General features: G+C 40.7%; 1 protein-coding gene across 2 annotated transcripts; it reads right to left on the bottom strand.

The window, feature by feature from the left end:
* Nucleotides 1-1,448: 1,448 nt before the first annotated feature.
* TMEM9B (TMEM9 domain family member B) lies at nucleotides 1,449-17,781 on the bottom strand. Of its 2 annotated transcripts, XM_032240691.1 has the most exons (5): nucleotides 17,579-17,781; nucleotides 15,506-15,597; nucleotides 10,859-10,967; nucleotides 7,271-7,405; nucleotides 1,449-2,612 (listed from the first exon to the last, which is right to left on the bottom strand). In XM_032240691.1, the coding sequence occupies exons 1-5, from the start codon at nucleotides 17,681-17,683 to the stop codon at nucleotides 2,457-2,459; spliced, it is 597 nt and encodes a 198-aa protein (XP_032096582.1). In that variant the 5' UTR covers nucleotides 17,684-17,781; the 3' UTR covers nucleotides 1,449-2,456. The 2 variants fall into 2 exon arrangements, with proteins under 2 accessions (XP_032096582.1, XP_032096583.1); XM_032240692.1 differs by lacking the exon at nucleotides 15,506-15,597 and having other exon boundaries at nucleotides 17,579-17,775.
* Nucleotides 17,782-18,089: the final 308 nt, after the last annotated feature.

Consider the following 18,089-nt stretch of genomic DNA (forward strand, 5'->3'; position numbering starts at 1 on the left):
TATCCTTTAATATTGTGTTGGCTATTCTGTGTCTTTTGCCTTTTTATACCCTTTAGAATAATATCCACAAAATAACTTTCTAGGATATTGATTGGGATTTCATTGGATCTATAGATCAAGTTGGAAAAAACTGCCATCTAAACAATATTGAGGCTTCCCATTAGTGAACATGAAATCTCTCTTCATTTATTTCTTTGGTTTACTTAAAGTTTTGCAATTGTCCTCATATAGATCTTGTACACATTTTATTAGATTAATACCTAAGTATTTCATTTTGGGGGTGCTACTGTGAATGCCATTGTTTTTAATTTCAAAATCTGTTCATGGCTGGCATATAGGAAAGTGATTGACATTTTTTAGAGACAGGGTCTTGCTGTTTCCCAGGCTGGAGTGCAGTGGCTATTCATGCAGCAATCATAGCTCACTGCAGCCTCAAAACTCCTGGCCTCAAGCAGTCCTCCTGCTTCAGTCTCCTGAGTAGCTGGGACTGCAGATACATGCCACTGCATCTGGTTTGATTGACTTTTGTATACTAACTTTGCATCCTGCAACCTTTTATAATCACTTATTAGTTCTAGTCTTTTGTTTTTGTCAATTCTACTGGGTTTTCTACATAGACAATCATTGCATCAGTAAACAAAGACAGTTCTATCTCTTCCTTCCCAATATGTATACCTTTTATTTCCTTTTCTTGTCTCATTGCATTGGCTAGGATTTCCAGTACAATATTGAAAAGGAGTAGTAAGAGAAGACATCCTTGCCTTATTCCTGATCTTAGGGGGAAAGCTTCTAATTTCTCATTAAGTATATGATGTTAACTGTGGTTTTTTTTTTTGGTAAGCTCATTTTTTTATCTAGTTGAAATTCCCCTCTAGTACTAGTTTCCTGAGAATTTTTATCATGAATGGGGTTGTCAAATGCTTTTTCTGCTACTGATATGGTCATGTAATTTTTCTCCTTTAGACGTGATAGTCTACATTATTTTCAAATGTTGAAACAGCTTTACCTACCTGGGATAAATTCTACTTGGTCATGGTTGAAATTAAATCTTTTAATACTAACAATAAAATAGATAATTTTAGTTATATTTGTGGGTGCTTAAAAAACTAAATTTTACTAAACCCCCAAAACCCCATTAACAGCTCCTAAAACCTCATTTTTATGAATTTAATGTACTTCTATTTTTTTTGCCAAGAATTTCTCAGAACAAGTACTCCTTCAGGAACTTAAAAATCTCCCAATTTATCAAAATATTAGTATACTTTTCAGAAACCCACCCCAAAATTCATATATCCTGTCTCTCTGTACATGCACACACAGATAAGTTACACCAATGTTTTACGGTTAGGTTGGTATTAAAACAGTAGTCTCAGAACAGGGTACAAAGTATATCTTCAATCTCATATAGCAAAAGAGAGGAGGAAGAAGCTAGGAGATAGATACACTGGTGGATGTTTCAAAAATTATTTTATTGTTACATTTCAAAGAGGACATAGGAAGAAAAAAGCCAGTTATCCAATAACTGTTATACCTTTCAGAAGAGGCACCCGCAACCCCAGCCCTAGTTCAAAGCTGTACACTTTGGAGCTCACACGGCTGCCTCTCAACATGACTGGAAATGCTAAGTATGTATATATTATCAATCCAGGGAGGCTTGGGTTTAAAATAAAATTTCTTTATTGCAAGTGTCCAAGTCCTTAGGATCTGTCCTTAAAGATACTAGAAGATGAGTGAGACCACACACATCAAGGCTATGTTTAGTCTTTAGAGTAAACTAGCAAATGGCCAGTTTGTTCTAGGATGCATTGCATCAGACATCACAGTACATGAGGAAAATCTGCTTTTTGTGAAAAGCCACCAGGCATTTCAGATCCAGTTTACCATGAAGTGCAGACACAGGAAATACCCAGATAATACAGTCAGTGCAAAAGTCAAATGGGTAAGTCAGCTCTTTGATGAGGCTGGGTACACTGCAAAATATAAATGAAACTCAAAAATAGAAGGTAAGGTCTATTTACAAAAGTTTGTTTAGTAAAGTGACTTGAAAAAAGTTGTTAACCACTTCCCAGGCATCCCTCCCCTCTCCCACCAAACAAAAAAAAACCACAAAAACCCTGAAAATTATCTTGAAAATCAAGTTAAAACTATGTGGTGAAAAAGAGAGTGCTTATTCCAGGTAAAGGACATCAAGATAATTTACAGGCAGCTTTATTTTTAGTAAAAGTCGCAAATAAGAAAAGACTTATTGGCTGACTTTGAGCTGTGTGCTTTTAAAAATGTCTCTATTATTACATTAACAAGAAAAAAAATCAAGCATGTTTTTGCTTCCAGTTTTGAATCGTCCAGTAATAATTGGTGAAATCAACAGGGTATTAAAATGAAGCCCAGCAAAACCCAGTCAGTTTCTTCGAGTTGTCTGCCTGTTTCTTTCTAGTCACCTTGAATTCAATTCCCAATTAGCTGAGGACAACATGTCGGTCAAAGACAGACTTTCGCTGCTCTTGAACTTGAAGCTTCCAGCGCTGCTGGGCATATTCTACCTTGTTCAGCACGTTGGCTCGACTGCGGGAGCGGGCTAGCACATCATGGGCATTTGCAAAAGGCTGATGATCCTAGAAGTCCAGGAATGGAGAACATTAGAGATGGCACAGTCAGTGTAAAACACAGACATAAAACAGTCACCAGCCCACCACAGAGATAGAAGCAGGTGAACTTTTCAAACAGAGCATCTATTTGGCTAAGCACTCAACTACCAGATACAGTATGAACTCAAAACACAGACCTAGGTAGTTCAAGAAACATAAGCGATATTTGTGAAACATTCCCATGGGTCATCATTTCCAAAGATATTTCCCTTAAAGAAGTGGAGACCAAGCAAAAGACATTGGTCATTTGTGTTAAAAAGAAGCCTTCCCTAACTGGTAGGGAAAACAATCTATTTTCATGTTAATACCTCTCCATGTTATAGATATGGAAAATAGGGTCTTTCCTTGCTTTATTCAATACTATATTGCTAATCTGTGTCAGAGGAAAGATCTGTCTTTTAATTTCCTGTCTCCATTAGAACTGTTTTCTTGCCAGCTTGGGGCCATATTCACTCTGGGAGGGTAAGCTGACAGAATCTTATCTTGGTTGTTTTTAATCTGTCCCTGTACCTTCAACACATACACTAACTGGACTAGCTTCCAAAAGCTTCCTCATTTCCCAGCTTCCCCAATCTGTAATGAAAAGAGACACAGCTCCAGTGCTACAATCACCCTCTATTACCAAGGATAGTCGGAAATCATTTACTTAGCATCTCTATTCAACAGAGACTTGAATCTTCTATTGTTAAGCACCCGGTGGCTTCCATGTAAGTTGCTACCTAAGGAAAGAGGCTACTGAAGGGGTTGCCCAGGTATATGAGTAGAAAACCAACCTATCCTGGTCGAAGTAAGCCAGTGCAACTGGATGTTTGTAGTCATTACACAGGAAACCACTATGCTAATCTATTTATGAATGAGATATAAACACAGCTGTCTAAATGACAAAAAGCATTCAGTAGTAATTTATTGCTTTTGTTTGCCTTTCCCTTGATCTCTTTTTCCTGAACCCCATGTTAGCAAACCTTCTAAATGTTCCAACAGAAGGTCCAAGTCACAAGTTGTACCTCTTACACTAAACTTTGCCTCTAGGAAAGAAATGACATTATTTTGCTGTGTGTGTTTGGAAAAAGCTCTATTATATATCCAGGGCAGGAGTCAGCATGTATATGGAAAGCTATGTACATAAACACATAACTGTAATTATAGGAGTTAGAACACCTGGTCTTGTTTTTAAATAGCAAGATATTTTATACAATGTCTACATTTGAAAGACATCAAAGAGTTTCCTATAAAGAATCTTTCCTCCTCTTTTGCCAAAATTCCTCCGACTTTTCACTTAATTTAGGTAATGGCTTGTATAAACCCTAAAACTCTATTTAAAAAGTGGGTTTTTGTTTTTGTTTTTGTTTTTTAAAGAGATGGGGTCTCACTATATTGCCCAGACTAGACATGAACCTATTCTTTTTTTTTTTTTTTTTTTTTTTTTTGAAATAGGGTCTAGCCACGTTGCCCAGGCTGGAATGCAGTGGCTATTCACAGGTGTGATCATAGCTCACTGCAGCTTTGAACTCCTGGCCTCAAGTAATAATCCTGCCTCAGGCTCCCAAGTAGCTGGGACCTATAGCCTATTTTTAAACTTTTAACCTTACAAATGAAAATAATAAAGGCAATTCCATGAGGCTTAAAATGTTTTAAAAATGTAAGAAAAAAGCTAAAAAAGAAAAAAGAGTCAGGCTAAAGTTATAGAATTGCTTGATTTCCCATTAAGAAAATAAACCCAAGGTCATTTAACAAATTAGCACAAAGACTAAAACTTAGCCTCCTAACCCTGACTTGGTGTTATATTGCCTCAAAACAGATTTTGGTCAGGTAGATTAAAATGACACCATAAGAATATGGTGCTTCAATGAACTTGTGTATAAAATAGCATCCCCTGAGTCAAGGACCAGAGGAAGAAAATATTATCACCACTGGTTTGTTTTGACATAAGCAATGCTGGGAAGGAGGATGTACTTGATCAGCAGAGGACCTCTCTATTTCCTAGTGCTGTTATCTATGCTTCAAGGTAGGGGAGAAAAATCTTAAGGAACAAGTTGAAAAGACTAAACAAATCAGCTAATCCTTTGAGGAACGAGATTGAACTAGCTGCTCATGGTCATGGATGCTGGTGGAACGCAAATAGAGATTTACCCTTTTTATGTTTGTTCTTTTACACCTGATAAAATTACAATAAATACAAAACATGTTTTAATGTAATGCTTTGGTAATAACGATGGTGTGTCATGGATATATGATATAGTAAATATTGTGACTACTTGCGGTGAGCTTAACTATTTGTACTCTTATTTGCGTTAAAATGCTCTACACTGAACAAAAACAGAAAAAATGAAAACAGAATTTAACAAAAACTTTTTAAAGTACATAGTGAAGAACTCACATCTTGGATAAGCAACAGTTTTAAGAATTAAAATTCACTTATTTTTGTAGAGTTGTTACCATAAATTCACAGCTCTGATCAGAAAACCTCTCTCTGCCTAGAATCAGTTTAAAAGACATTCAGGACTCAGCCAGGGTTCCCACAGACAATGTTCTCAAATAGTTAACACACAGGCAGAATCAACCACTGGTGGACAAAACGATTACTGAGCATGTGGTCCCACCATTAAATGCCTGCCCTACATGTTTTCATCTCGATATCCATTTATGTTCTGTGTTACCTGTTTCTGAAATCAGGAACAGAAATTTAATGCTGTAACGGAAGGATGTAGTTTAAGTCAGGCTTTCAATGTCTGTGCCTATAGATCCACAGACGTTCCAGAGTAAAAAGACTTTTTTTTTTTTTTTTTTTTTTTTTTTTGGGGACGGAGTTTCGCCCTTGTTACCCAGGCTGGAGTGCAATGGCGCGATCTCGGCTCACCGCAACCTCCGCCTCCCGAGTTCAGGCAATTCTCCTGCCTGAGCCTCCTGAGTAGCTGGGATTACAGGCACGCGCCACCATGCCCAGCTAATTTTTTGTATTTTTAGTAGAGACGGGGTTTCACCATGTTGACCAGGATGGTCTCGATCTCTTGACCTCGTGATCCACCCGCCTCGGCCTCCCAAAGTGCTGGGATTACAGGCTTGAGCCACCGCACCCAGCTCAAGTAAAAAGACTTATGACTGTGGTTGGCAAGGGCTCACTCCAGTTTGGCTTTTGAATTGAATCTTAAAACTATTTTAAATTTTATCCATTTTAAAATGGAACACAGTCCAATGTAATAACCCACGAAAAAGTAACTTCTAAAACAATAATTATATATAATAATGACAGAACGGAAAATTCAGAAACAATTCCATTCAGGATAATGATAAAAATATTCAGCCAGGTGGCTCATGCTTGTAATCCCAACACTTTGTGAGGCAAGGCAGGTGATCACCTGAGGTCAGGAGCTGAAGAGCACCCTGGCCAACATGGTAAAACCCCATCTCTACTAAAAATACAAAAAAAAATTAGCCAGGTGTGGTGGTGCGCACCTGTAGTCCCAACTACTCGGGAGGCTCAGGCAGGAGAACTGCTTGAACCCAGGAGGCAGAGGTTGCAGTGAGCTGAGATCACACTACTGTACTCCAGCCTGGGCAACAGAACAAGACTGTCTCAAAAAGAAAAAAATTCTCTAAGTTATACTGAATAATAAGTTTGTGGACTATGTCCATTTCTGGACATTTGTGAATAAACAAAAAGCCCATGAAATGATTTATACCCTGATTATGCCAACTATATATATATATATATATACACACACACACACTACATATATGCACATATATAATGTACACACGTGTGTGTGTGTTTTAAAGACAGGAAGATAATCTAGACTGATGGTAGTGATGGTTTTATTTTTCTCTAAAAATCTCAAGGTGTTTTGTTTTGTTTTGACAGGTTTCTTGCTCTGTTGCTCAGGCTGGAGTCCTATGATGTGATCAGTTACTGCAGCCTCGAACTCCTCGGGTCAAGTGACACTCCCGTCTCAGCCTCCTGAATAGTTCAGACCACAGGCATGCACCACCACATCCGATTAATGTTTTTATTTTTTGTAGAGATGGAGTCTCACCATGTTGCCCAGGCAAGTCTTGAACTCTTGGGCTCAAGTGATCCTCCCACCTTGGCCTCCCAAAGTGTTGGGATCACAGGTGTAAGCCCCCACACCTGGCCCACAGATTTTTTTTTTTAAGCAGTAGAAAAAAAGGAAATATAAAACATCAGCAGGTTTGCAAGCTGTACTTCATTAAGAAAAGAACATCATGATCTTCATACTTCCCTTGACTAAAACCTTTGTGCCTCTAAAATATTTGGTGATATTGACAGGAAAAGTGTTTCAAGCAGGAGAGCTTGAAGAGAAAATGGTCTCTGATACTTTTCTCAATGTAAACAGGGAATGGCAATAGAATTGTGCCCTTGGTACTGAAAGCAAGGCCCTGTATGCACGCTTACCAAAGATCATCAGTTTAAATCATGACGTTTATGGCTTCATCAAGCAATTTCTTCATAAAGAGATATACACTGAAATCGGAACTGTTTTTAGCTTCTCTAGCTGAGGATCTGCTTCAGCACGTGAACATCTGTATGTGACTATTTTTCATTTGCACCTCACATCAAATGATGACAGAGACTGGCCATGAGCAGCTAGGGCAGGCTGAGAACTTACCCCAATATCATCATCACTCTGTATCAACTGTGAGTGTCCAAAGAGGCGCCTCTTCAGTATGGGCTCAACCAGAGTAAGATATACCATGTACAGAAGTAGAAGGCCCAAAATGGAGAGATAAATTATAATGGTAACCTAAAGGAAATTGAAAATTAAGTTACATCTCTGTTCAAGCCCATAAATCAGAATTTTGTATGATAATAGTAAAGCTGACTGACATATCTGCCAAGCATATAGGATTTCTATACAAACCAGATAGCAATGTAAGAAATAAACTCAACTATTCACCAAAGTATTATTTAAGAAAAAAGAGGAAAGATCTTTAGAATCTTTTGGCAAGTCTTCAAGACTTCATCTTCACCTACTGCTAATCACTTGTCACCACTGCTAGCACAGCAGTTTGTTGTTTTCCCAGCTGAACATAATCTCCTAGATTCAGCTAGGACATTATGTTTGGACTGCTGCCAAAACAACTTAAACCCCAATAGAAAATGTAATTCAACAGAATACTCTTTAGATCAATTTAGATATACAAAAGTATTTTCTAGGCTGGTGATTCTTTTCTTTTTTTTTTTTTTTTTTTTTTTTTTTTTTTTGAGATGTAGTCTTGCTCTGTAGCCCAGGTTGGAGTGGAGTGGTGCGATCTTGGCTCACTGCAACCTCCGCTTCCAAGGTTCAAGCGATTCTCCTGCCTCAGCCTTCCAAGTATCTGGGACTACAGGCAGGCACCACCATGCCCGGGTAATTTTGTTGTGTTTCTAGTAGGGACAAGGTTTCACCATGTCGGCCAGAATGCTCTCGATCTCCTGACCTCATGATCCATCCACCTTGGACTTCCAAAGTGCTGGGATTACAAGCATGAGCCACCGCACCCACCCGGCCGATTTTTCTTGTGACCTTAATTCATATACTGACAAAGTATAGTATGACACACCCACTAGAAGAACTACAATCAAATAGACGGACAATGACAATACCAAGTGTTGGCAAGGATGTGGAAAAACAGCCCTCATATACTGTGATGGGAATGTAAAATGGTACAATCTCTTTGGGAAACAATCTGGCAGTTTCTTACAAAGTTAAACATGGCCGGGCGGAGTGGCTCATGCCTGTAATTTCGGCATTCTGGGAAGCTGAGGCAGGTGGATCACAAGGTCAGGAGATCGAGACCATCCTGGCCAACATGGTGAAACCCCATCTCTACTAAAAATACAAAAATTAGCTGGGTGTGGTGGCGCACACCTGTAATCCCAGCTACTTGGGAAGTTGAGGTAGAATTGCTTGAACCCAGGAGGTGGAGATTGCAGTGAGCCAAGATCATGCCACTGCACTCCAGCCTGGCAACAGAGTGAGACTGTCTCAAAAACAAAAAAAAAGTTAAACATAATTTAACCATTCCAAGGAATTAACCCAGGAGAATGGAAAACATATATATCCATACAAAGACATTTATGTAGGTATTCATGACAGTATTATTCATAATAGTAGAAACTCAGAAATAATTCAATGTCCATCAACTAATACATGCATATTTATATAGTGAAATGCTATTCAGTGATAAAAAGAAATTAAGTACTGATACATGCTACAACTTGGATAAACATCAAAAACATGCTAAATGAAAGAAGCTAGTCATAGAAGACAATACATTGTATGATTTCCATATACATGAAATGTCCATGTATGTAGAGACAGAAAATAGACTAGCGATTGTCTGGGGGTAAAGCTAGAAATGGGATTAACCGCAAATGGGCATGAGGGATTTTTTGGGGTGGTAGAAATGTTCTGAAACTGGATTTTTTTCTTTCTTTTTGAGACAGTCTTACTCTGTCACCCAGGCTGGAGTGCAGTGGAACGATCTCAGCTAACTGCAACCTCTGACTCCAGGATCAAGTGATTCTCAGGCCTTAGCCTCCCAAATAGCTAATTTTTATAATTTTAATAGAGATAAGGTTTCACCATGTTGACCAGGCTGGCTTTGAACTTCTGACCTCAGGTGATCCGCCCACCTTGGCCTTCCAAAGTGGTGGGATTATAGGTGTGAGCTGCCATGCCTGAAACTGGATTTTAAAATGTTTTAAATCTACTAAAGTTTATAGTCTGGATACTTATAATAAGTTACTTTTGGCCGGGCGCAGTGGCTCACGCCTGTAATCCCAGAACTTTGGGAGGCCAAGGTGGGTGGATCACGAGGTCGAGATTGAGACCATCCTGGCCAATATGGTGAAACCCTGTCTCTACTAAAAAATAGAAAAATTAGCTGGGCGTGGTGGCATGTGCCTGTAATCCCAGCTATTCGGGAGGCTGAGGAGAATTGCTTGAACCTGGGAGGCAGAGGTTGCAGTGAGACGAGATCATACCACTGCACTCTAGCCTGGCGCCTGGCGACAGAGCAAGACTCTCTCAAAAAAAAAAAAAGTGACTTCCAGGATACATCAATTGTATATTTTTTACAAATCTGTTGAACCATAGTACAGTGAGGATTTCTATATAGTTCAGCATCCTGCTGGAGCAAGAGCTCTTCCACAGGGTCAATCACAGCAGAAATCTTTGTAATTGTTATAACTAACCAACCCAGATTCCCTACAGGGCTGCTTTGGGGGAAGAGGAATGGGAATTGCCATGTAAAAAAATTTACTATAATAAAGTAACAACTCATTAGAGATACAAAATGGTGATGAGAGTTATCTACATTCCCTTTACTACAGCAACAGTCCACAACCTTTTTGGCACCAGGGACCAATTTCATGGAAGACAATTTTTCCAGGGACTGGAGGTGGTGGGGGATGGTTTGGGGATGATTCCAGCACATTTATTGTGCACTTTATTTCTATTATTATATATAATGAAATAATTATACAATTTACCACAATGTAGAATCAGTGGAAGCCCTGAGCCTGTTTTCCTGCAACTAGACAGTCCCATCTGGGGGTGATGGAAGACAAGGACAGTTCATCAGGCACTAGATTCTCATTCTCATAAGGAGCACACAATCTAGATCCCTCACATATGTAGTTCACAATAGTGTTCACCTCCTATGAGAATCTAATGCTGCTGCTGATCTGACAGGAGGTGGAGCTCAGGAGGTAATTTGAGTGAGTGTGACTGTAAATAAGATGAAGCTTTGCTCACTGGCCCACTGCTCACTTCCTGCTGTATGGCCCTGTTCCTAACAGACCACAGACCAGGCAGTGGCCTGGGGGCTGGGGACCCCTGTCCTACAGAAAATGAAGAAATCTTAAAATCCAGAAGTAATATTTCTAGAATAATTACTATATATTTAATTATTTCAAAGGGTTGGAAAGGCAAGGAAAGGAGGGCTTAAAAATGCTCTCTCAGCCTCTGGCACACATGGCATACACAGAAGCTGGGATATCTTTCTGGAATATGCTAATTACTCATGGGGCATTTTTGTGCCATTGCACATATCTATCTAACATGCCCTAACATCCACAAAACATCTCAGTGAGGCAGGCAGAACAGGCCCATTATTTCTTTTGGCATGGGGGTCCAAAATTTTCTGTCTTGTCTAGAAACCATCCAGAAGCAGAAAAGAGGGAGGGAGACAGACAGAGATATATCTTTTACCTTAATTGTGACAGAGCTTCTTTCTTCGTATTTGCATTCACAGCGTAGACAGTATGCTTCTACATCAGGCCCCCGCACAGGCATGGGCTCCACAACATGAAGGCAATCACTGAAAAAGCAAAGATAAAATGCCACTTAAGCCCAGCTAGCTCTTCTGCTTGCTCTGATCAAAGCTTTCCTGAAATCCAGAATAATCATTAAACTTACTCAATGAAAAAGGATTAAAAAACAATAAGTAAAATAATTTCATCTCAATATTAGCATTTTGGTAAGATTTAACCATTTAAGAAGCCACAGACACATATATAGTAATGTCTATTATCAAAGTTTAACAGTTAGAAAAATGCACCGGAAAAATCCCAAACGGGAAGAAAAACTACTTAACAAATCATCTTTAGACTTGCTCAGTTACTAAGCAAAACTACTTTAAATGGGTTAAAGTGATGTGGGGCATTGTTCAGATAAACAATTATCTCTTTTTTGAACTAACATCTTCTTTTTTGTTTTTTAAGAGACGAGGTCTCGTTCTGTCACTTGGGCTGTAGTGCAATCTTGCCATTATAGCTCACTGCAGCCTCAGATTCCTGGGCTCAAGTGATCCTCCTGCCTCAACCTCCAGTGCAGCTATGATTACAGGAGCATGCCACCATGCCTGGCTAATTTTTAAATTTGTTGTAGAGATCAGGTCTTGGTTTGTTTCCCTAACATGTCTGGAATACCTGGCCTCAAGTGATCCTCCTATCTTGGCTTCCTAAAGTGCTGGGATTACAGGTGTGAGCCACTGTACCCGGCCAACATCATTCTTAACTGCCAGTGTGGTAAATAAATGACTTATCATGTTTAATAGAGTGGTAAATTCTGAAACTCTGAAAATTGAACCCTCAAAGCCACACACAGGAAGAAACAATCACTTAATGAGCAAATATACTGAAAAAGCAAGGAGAAGTAGAATGATGATAAAAAAATTTAAAAACAAAAACTGGTTATTCCAAATAACTAAATAAAAACAAAAAGATGAATGCTTTTGTGGAATGTTACTTATTTCCCTGACCCCATTTTCAAGGCTAATTATTTATGGTTTATGTAAACACAGTGCTATCAGAGTTTTCCTAGGAATCTGTCAAATCTAAATAATAGCTAAATTATTATTCTCCTCAACTATTAAGAGTCTACTACTCTGATCACCTTCAGCAAAAGTAGGGCAAGCCTTCATGTCCTCTTGCCAGCTGCTGGACAATTCTCTTACCTTTTGGTATCTCTTAGGCATTTCTGGCTGCCTCAAGCACTTTACTACACCATCCTATCTTACTTTACCCATTCTCTTGGGGACACCCAATCTTCTAGGCTGATTCCTTTGCTTTCCCTACCAAAATGTACTTTTTGGAAACAAAGTTACAGCTTGGTAGCAGGAGTAAGTCCTAATGTTCTACACCACTGTAAGATGACTATAGTTAATCATACATATTATAGTTTCAAACGGCTAGAAGGAAGATATTGAATATTTTCAACACAAATAATAAATGTGTGAGATGTTAAATATTCTGATCAAATCACTGTATCTTATATGTATTGAAACATCACTATGTACCCATACATATGTACAGTTACTGTGTCAAAAATTAATTTCTAGAAATTCATCTTTTCATGTTCTGTTGCCTCTGAACTGTGACATTAAAAAAATAACCAAAAATTGTACATGGTAAAAGTTGTTAGGTTATCCTTAACAGGTAATTTAATTCTAACAAAGACAGTAATGAAAAATTAAATTTCCACTGATCGTATTTCAAATACGGGTAAAGCTCACAACTCTCACCATAAATGTGTGTGATATCTATTCCAAATATACAGAAGACCAGGCATGTACCTAACTGGATGCAGGCACAAAATGGGCAGAGGGAACTATATCCCATAACAGGGGTTATCTGAGGATCAGAGCTCATCTAGCCTTACACTTAGAGAAGGTCACAGAGTAAATTCGTATTTGAAAAAGGATCAGGCCACGTACAGTGGCTTATCCCTATAATCCCAGAGTTTTAGGAGGCCAAGATGTGAGGATCACTTGAGGCCAACTTGAGACCAGCCTACGAAACACAGTGAGACCTAGTCTTGACAAAAATTAAAATTAGCCAGGTCGATGGTACACATCTGTAATCCCAGCTACCAGGAGGCTGAGGCTGGAAGACCACTGGAGCCTAGGAACTCAAGGCTACAGTGAGCTATGATTGTTCCACTGCACTCCAGCAATTTAAAAAAAAAAAGGCAGGACCAGAATCAGAATCCAAGACTCCTGCTTCCTACATCAGTTCTTTATCTCTGAACTTCAGGAAAATGAAACTTATCTCCTATTTGGTTTCCTACTTCCGCTTTAGAAGCCTCGGCAACAATACCTAAGAATCACTTGGGAATTTTAAGTGCTAAGTAAGTATTGAGTATTTCTTTTGAAGGACACACACAGTTTAATAACAAAAAGATATTGAGTGCTGTGCAAAAGTTGTACCTTGCCAGAGAGGAAGCAGTAAGGTTGATTCTGGCTGACCAGCATCACTAAGAGCTAGACCTAGACAGAGCTTAACCACTTAAGGAACTAGGCAACACCTCCCCCTAGTGCCAAAAGGAACACATTATTGGCTTTAAATCACACCCGAAACACAAACCAGAGCACTCCAAGTTTTACATCAGCCACGGTAAGTCAAGACAAAATGAAAGGCTTAGGAAACAAAAGGTAAAACTATATCTAGGGCCTCACAGATACTGGAGGCCTCGTAAAGCCATAATTCTGGTGAATCACAACTTGCCTGCCATTGTAGTCAGTTAAAAATTTTTAGTGTCAGTTAGTAACCTATCCCCAAAAAAATGCTAAGCTGAAGGAAAGAAACAAGAAACAGTGGGAGGGAGAGAAGAAAACCCCCAAGCAAGCCTTATTCTCAACTGTTTGTTTTCCTTCCTTCCTTTCTTCCTTCCTTCCTTCCTTCCTTCCTTCCTCGCTCCCTCGCTCCCTCGCTCCCTCCTTTCTTTCTTTCTTTCTTGACAGAGTCTTGCTCTGTCACCTAGGTTGCCAGGCTGGAGGGCAGTGGCACATTCTCAGCTCACTGCAACCTCTGCTTCTTGGGCTCAAGTGAGCCTTCTTCTGCCTCAGTCTCCCAAGTAGCTGGAATTACAGGTGTGTGCCACCATGCTCAGCTAATTTTTGTATTTTTAGTAGAGACGGGGTTTTTCCATGTTGGCCAGGCTGCCCTCGAACTCCTAGCCTCAAGTGATCCACCTGCCTTGGCCTCGCAAAGTGCTGAGATTATAGACATGAGCCACTGTGCCCTGCTTCTACTGTTTTCAAAGCTATTTTTACTAATAACGAAGGATGAATGACTATGGTCTTGGTCTGAGCCTGAAATAACAAAAAGTTAGTGAAAAGATTAGTGCTAAACACTTGAATAGTAAGTTCATTTGCTACTTAAGAGACAGGCATCGCATTTCATTACTGATAATAAACTGTAAGCGCTGAATAAATTTGGAAAATTTATAGACGTAACATTAAAGATTTATTGAACATTCTTGTATCATATAAAGTAACTTCCTGATATAAAACCTATAAGAATATATATCCAAACCACTTGGTTAATATGACACCACTTAAAGTGGAACATGGAGGTTCACGAGACGTTCTCAAGAACACACTTACCAAATATGAGACTGAACCTAAATTTTGCATATCAGGGAAGAACAGACAATGGCATCAGAGAAACTAGACATACTTGAAGATGGCCTTTTCTTTTTAACAGGTTGGAATACTGCTAACTGAATGAATATAATCTTGTTTCTAACTCTTTGCTGGTTATTTAGCTATGAAATCAGGTACATGTGAAAGTTTCTACCATTTGGAAGTATTTTTCTTAAATTCCTTTCCTATCCCAACAATCTTCTCTCATGGTTACAAACCATAGAACATCACAATTCCATGGGAAGGAGCACATTCATCCTGCTGTAACACAACTGCATCCCTACTGTTTCATGGCACACACAGAAAAAGCTATCATTTGTCAGGTCTGCTGGGACAAGCAGAGAAGGCTGCTGGTGGCTAGTCAGTCAGGATCCCCCAGTCATCACAGGCCTGCCTGAACTGCCCAAGGGCTGAACAGGTAATATCTTGCCACACCTATTACTTCTTCATTTACACCAAATGGGAAACTCTGACATACACAGCTCATCTTCGTTTCTTCCTGAGCCTTCTGACACTTGTAAACATAGCTTCACATACTTGGCAATACATCATCAAAACCTACAAGTTGTAAAAATTATAACCCAGATAAAGGAGGCTCGCTAACTTTCCACTGAAAAGCAAGAGGGAAAAAGGTCCCTCACCAAAACTTAAGGGGGTACAGGAAGATAGCTATGGGTAGTTTAGGTGCCACAAACCCAGTCATATGCCCCCATGAAACTCTGCCTACCTGGGTCTTAGTGTTTTGGCTGTGTACCTTTAGGCCTGCATCATGCACTCAGGGCCTTACTCTCACTTTTTCAAATGGATATATAATTTTACATTTTTGCTTCAAAGGAAATACTTAAAAACTATGCATTTGATGAACATTCTGGGATAACATTGACAACCATAGAAAGAAATGTGACAGGTAATTCAGTAATCCAGATACTTACCAATCTTTCTGAGATATGTTCTTATTATAAATATGCCCAGAATTTTCTTTATAGGGAGGGCAGATACATTTACATCTGACATCCTCGAAATTCTGTAACCAAAATGGAAACAGTATAGCGTGTTGACAGTTCATCAATATTTTTTAAAACTGTGCCATATACATTTTGCAAAGCATCTTCTACAAAATATTCTAAAATCATTCATTTAAAACTTTAACTTTGACAGATACAAGTTTTTAAAAGCCACAGTCCTTTATGGTAATGCAAATGAATCATTATATATTACATGTAGTTATTTTGAAATAATAATACATGATCTAAGACTTATTAACCATATTTATGGGTCACATGACAATCAAATTATGCTAATGTTATTACCATTTACCTGCCACTAGAAAGACACATAGTAAACAGATAGTTGTGCCTGTAAATAAGAAATGTTCATTACTAAAGGCTGGGAAAGAATCAAACTAAAAATGATTCATAAAAAAGTCACAATTCTTCTACGTATCATCCTTTCACCCCTTGGTAAAAGGCACTGACATGGATAAAAGGGGTTGGTTGGGTCCCATAGAAGGGATGAAATGTTAAAGGTACCCAGCTACAACTAGAAAGGAAGTGCACACAGGAAGTAACCTGACTGTAACTGAGATCAGTTTGGTATATGTTCCCAGGAAACCTTGCTTCTAATTCCAGGTTGACAGAACAACTACCAACAAAACAAGTTTCAAGAGGTGGAGGAACAGGTGACTAAGTATCTGGATAGAGAAAAGAGGAGATGCTTCCTCAGCAAAGGGGAATGCAGTTGAGAAGGAAGTGGCTCATCAGTCCCCAGAGGACCTTGCCCACTCCTCCTACATACAGTGATACTTCAGGCAGAGCTACTGACAATTCACAAATGTATTCAGCAACCAGTTAGTGACCATTTGCTCTGTGTTAGATCTTGTGCTCAATGAGGTGGATTCAGATAAGCATAAGACATGGTTTCTGCTGATAATCAGGACACACCCTAGTAAAGGAGACTGACAAATAAATACATGATCACAATATATAGTTATGAGGCAAGATATGCAGAGGGTGCCAGCAATGTTTTGAAAGTCAGATATGCTGCCCTCCCTGTTTCTGGTAGGAGGTAGAGAAGGTTTCAAAAAGAATCTCTGAATCAAAAACATTTGCCTGCCTGTAATCCTTCCCCACTCCTACATTTAAAGGAATTAGAAATTAAAGCTCTTAACAATGCGGTATCATTCTGTTTTCCTATCATACTAATGTGAATCCCTTCTGTTTACCCCAATGATGAGCTAGCTCATCAATGAGGAAGCACAGGTATGCATGGAGCCAGGGCAGGTCTGGAGAGCTGGGGCACCAGCGAACAGCATAAAGAGACTAGAAGGTCAAGAAATCAAACCAGGGAGGCCACACCCTCACCTCTCTTGCAGTTTAGTTCTTCCCTTACCCACTAAATTATCAGAAAGAGAGAAGGCAAGAAAGGGACCGAGGGGCTCCTGGAGGGAGTTAGGTGAGAATATGAAGCAGCTGAGAGATGCTCCGTAGGTGCAATTGGGAGGAAAGCAGGCCAGGCGGGGCAAGTTCCCACCACAGGAAGGGAGGTGTTAGGGGTGAGCTGAGCCGAGGTGGTCCTTGACAGGGAAGCCCTCTGTCAGATGAATGCTTCCTATCATTCTAACTTGGGGCATGAGGGGCCTGTGAGGCCGGCGGAGGGCGCGGGTGGGCTGTCAGAGCATAAGGTGGGCAGCTAAAGGCTCTAGGAAGTGAAAAGGTTGTCAAGTGAAAGGAGCGTGCGGCCGGGGCTGGGAAGGCAAACGACAAGGTGGGGAGGGGCTGTTGTCCGGACTGTGAGCACTGTCGGGGCTGTGGACGGCTGTGGGACGCTGACTGCCAGGCAGCCGGGGCTGAGGGCCAGAGTGCCGCTGGGCAGTCGGGAGTGTGGGGCTGTGAGGCTAGGGGTCTGGCTGTCAGGACTGTGCTGCCAGCAGGTTGGCAGACTCAGTTTCCGCAAGGCCGGTGGCAGGGGAGGAGCTTCCGTTAGGAGCGAGACTGGGCGGGACTCACCTTGGCGGCGTCTGACAGCTGCGCCAGCAAGAGCACGAACAGCGCCAGGCATGACAAACTAAGCAAGGAGCCAAGCCTAAGGAGGCCTCCCCATAGGGTCGCCATCGCTGGGGGCCCGGCGGTCCCCCAGCTTGGAGCCCCCGCGACCGGCTCCCGGCTCCCGGCTCTGGCTCAGGCTCGGGACCCAGCTGAGGATCCTCCGCCCTCACTTCCGCCTGGACGCGAAGGCGTCACCGGGCGCGCTGGTTCAGATGCAAAAAGCATCCGCCCCGGAAACGGTTCGCCGTGCGAAGGGCCCGGAGGCTGCGCGGTCCCGGCGCCCGGCCCTGCCTCCCCTCGGCACTGGGAAGGAAGGGGACTTCTAGGGTGGCAGCCTGGGCCCAGTAGAGCTTTGCAGCTCCTGGATATCCTCCCCGGGCGCAGAAGCTGCGGGTATATGGAGTCGCCATTGCTCTGGAAAAGTCCTCTCGGCACGGAGACCCCAGTAAACTCCGGGTGTCACGCAGGGTCT

Source organism: Sapajus apella, unplaced genomic scaffold (genome assembly GCF_009761245.1).
Source record: "Sapajus apella isolate SASKATOON/1434 unplaced genomic scaffold, GSC_monkey_1.0 scaffold47, whole genome shotgun sequence".
Classification (NCBI taxonomy): Eukaryota; Metazoa; Chordata; class Mammalia; order Primates; family Cebidae; genus Sapajus; species Sapajus apella.

What these genes read in the sequence shown, in the direction of transcription:
- TMEM9B (XM_032240691.1), bottom strand. Translation starts at nt 17,683, where the DNA reads ATGGCGACCCTATGGGGAGGCCTCCTTAGGCTTGGCTCCTTGCTTAGT. An exon ending in AACATATCTCAGAAAGATTG is followed by an intron (nt 10,968 to 15,505) that starts GTAAGTATCTGG and finishes TTGCTTTTTCAG; the next exon opens with TGATTGCCTTCATGTTGTGG. An exon ending in AGAGTGATGATGATATTGGG is followed by an intron (nt 2,613 to 7,270) that starts GTAAGTTCTCAG and finishes CTGGACTTCTAG; the next exon opens with GATCATCAGCCTTTTGCAAA.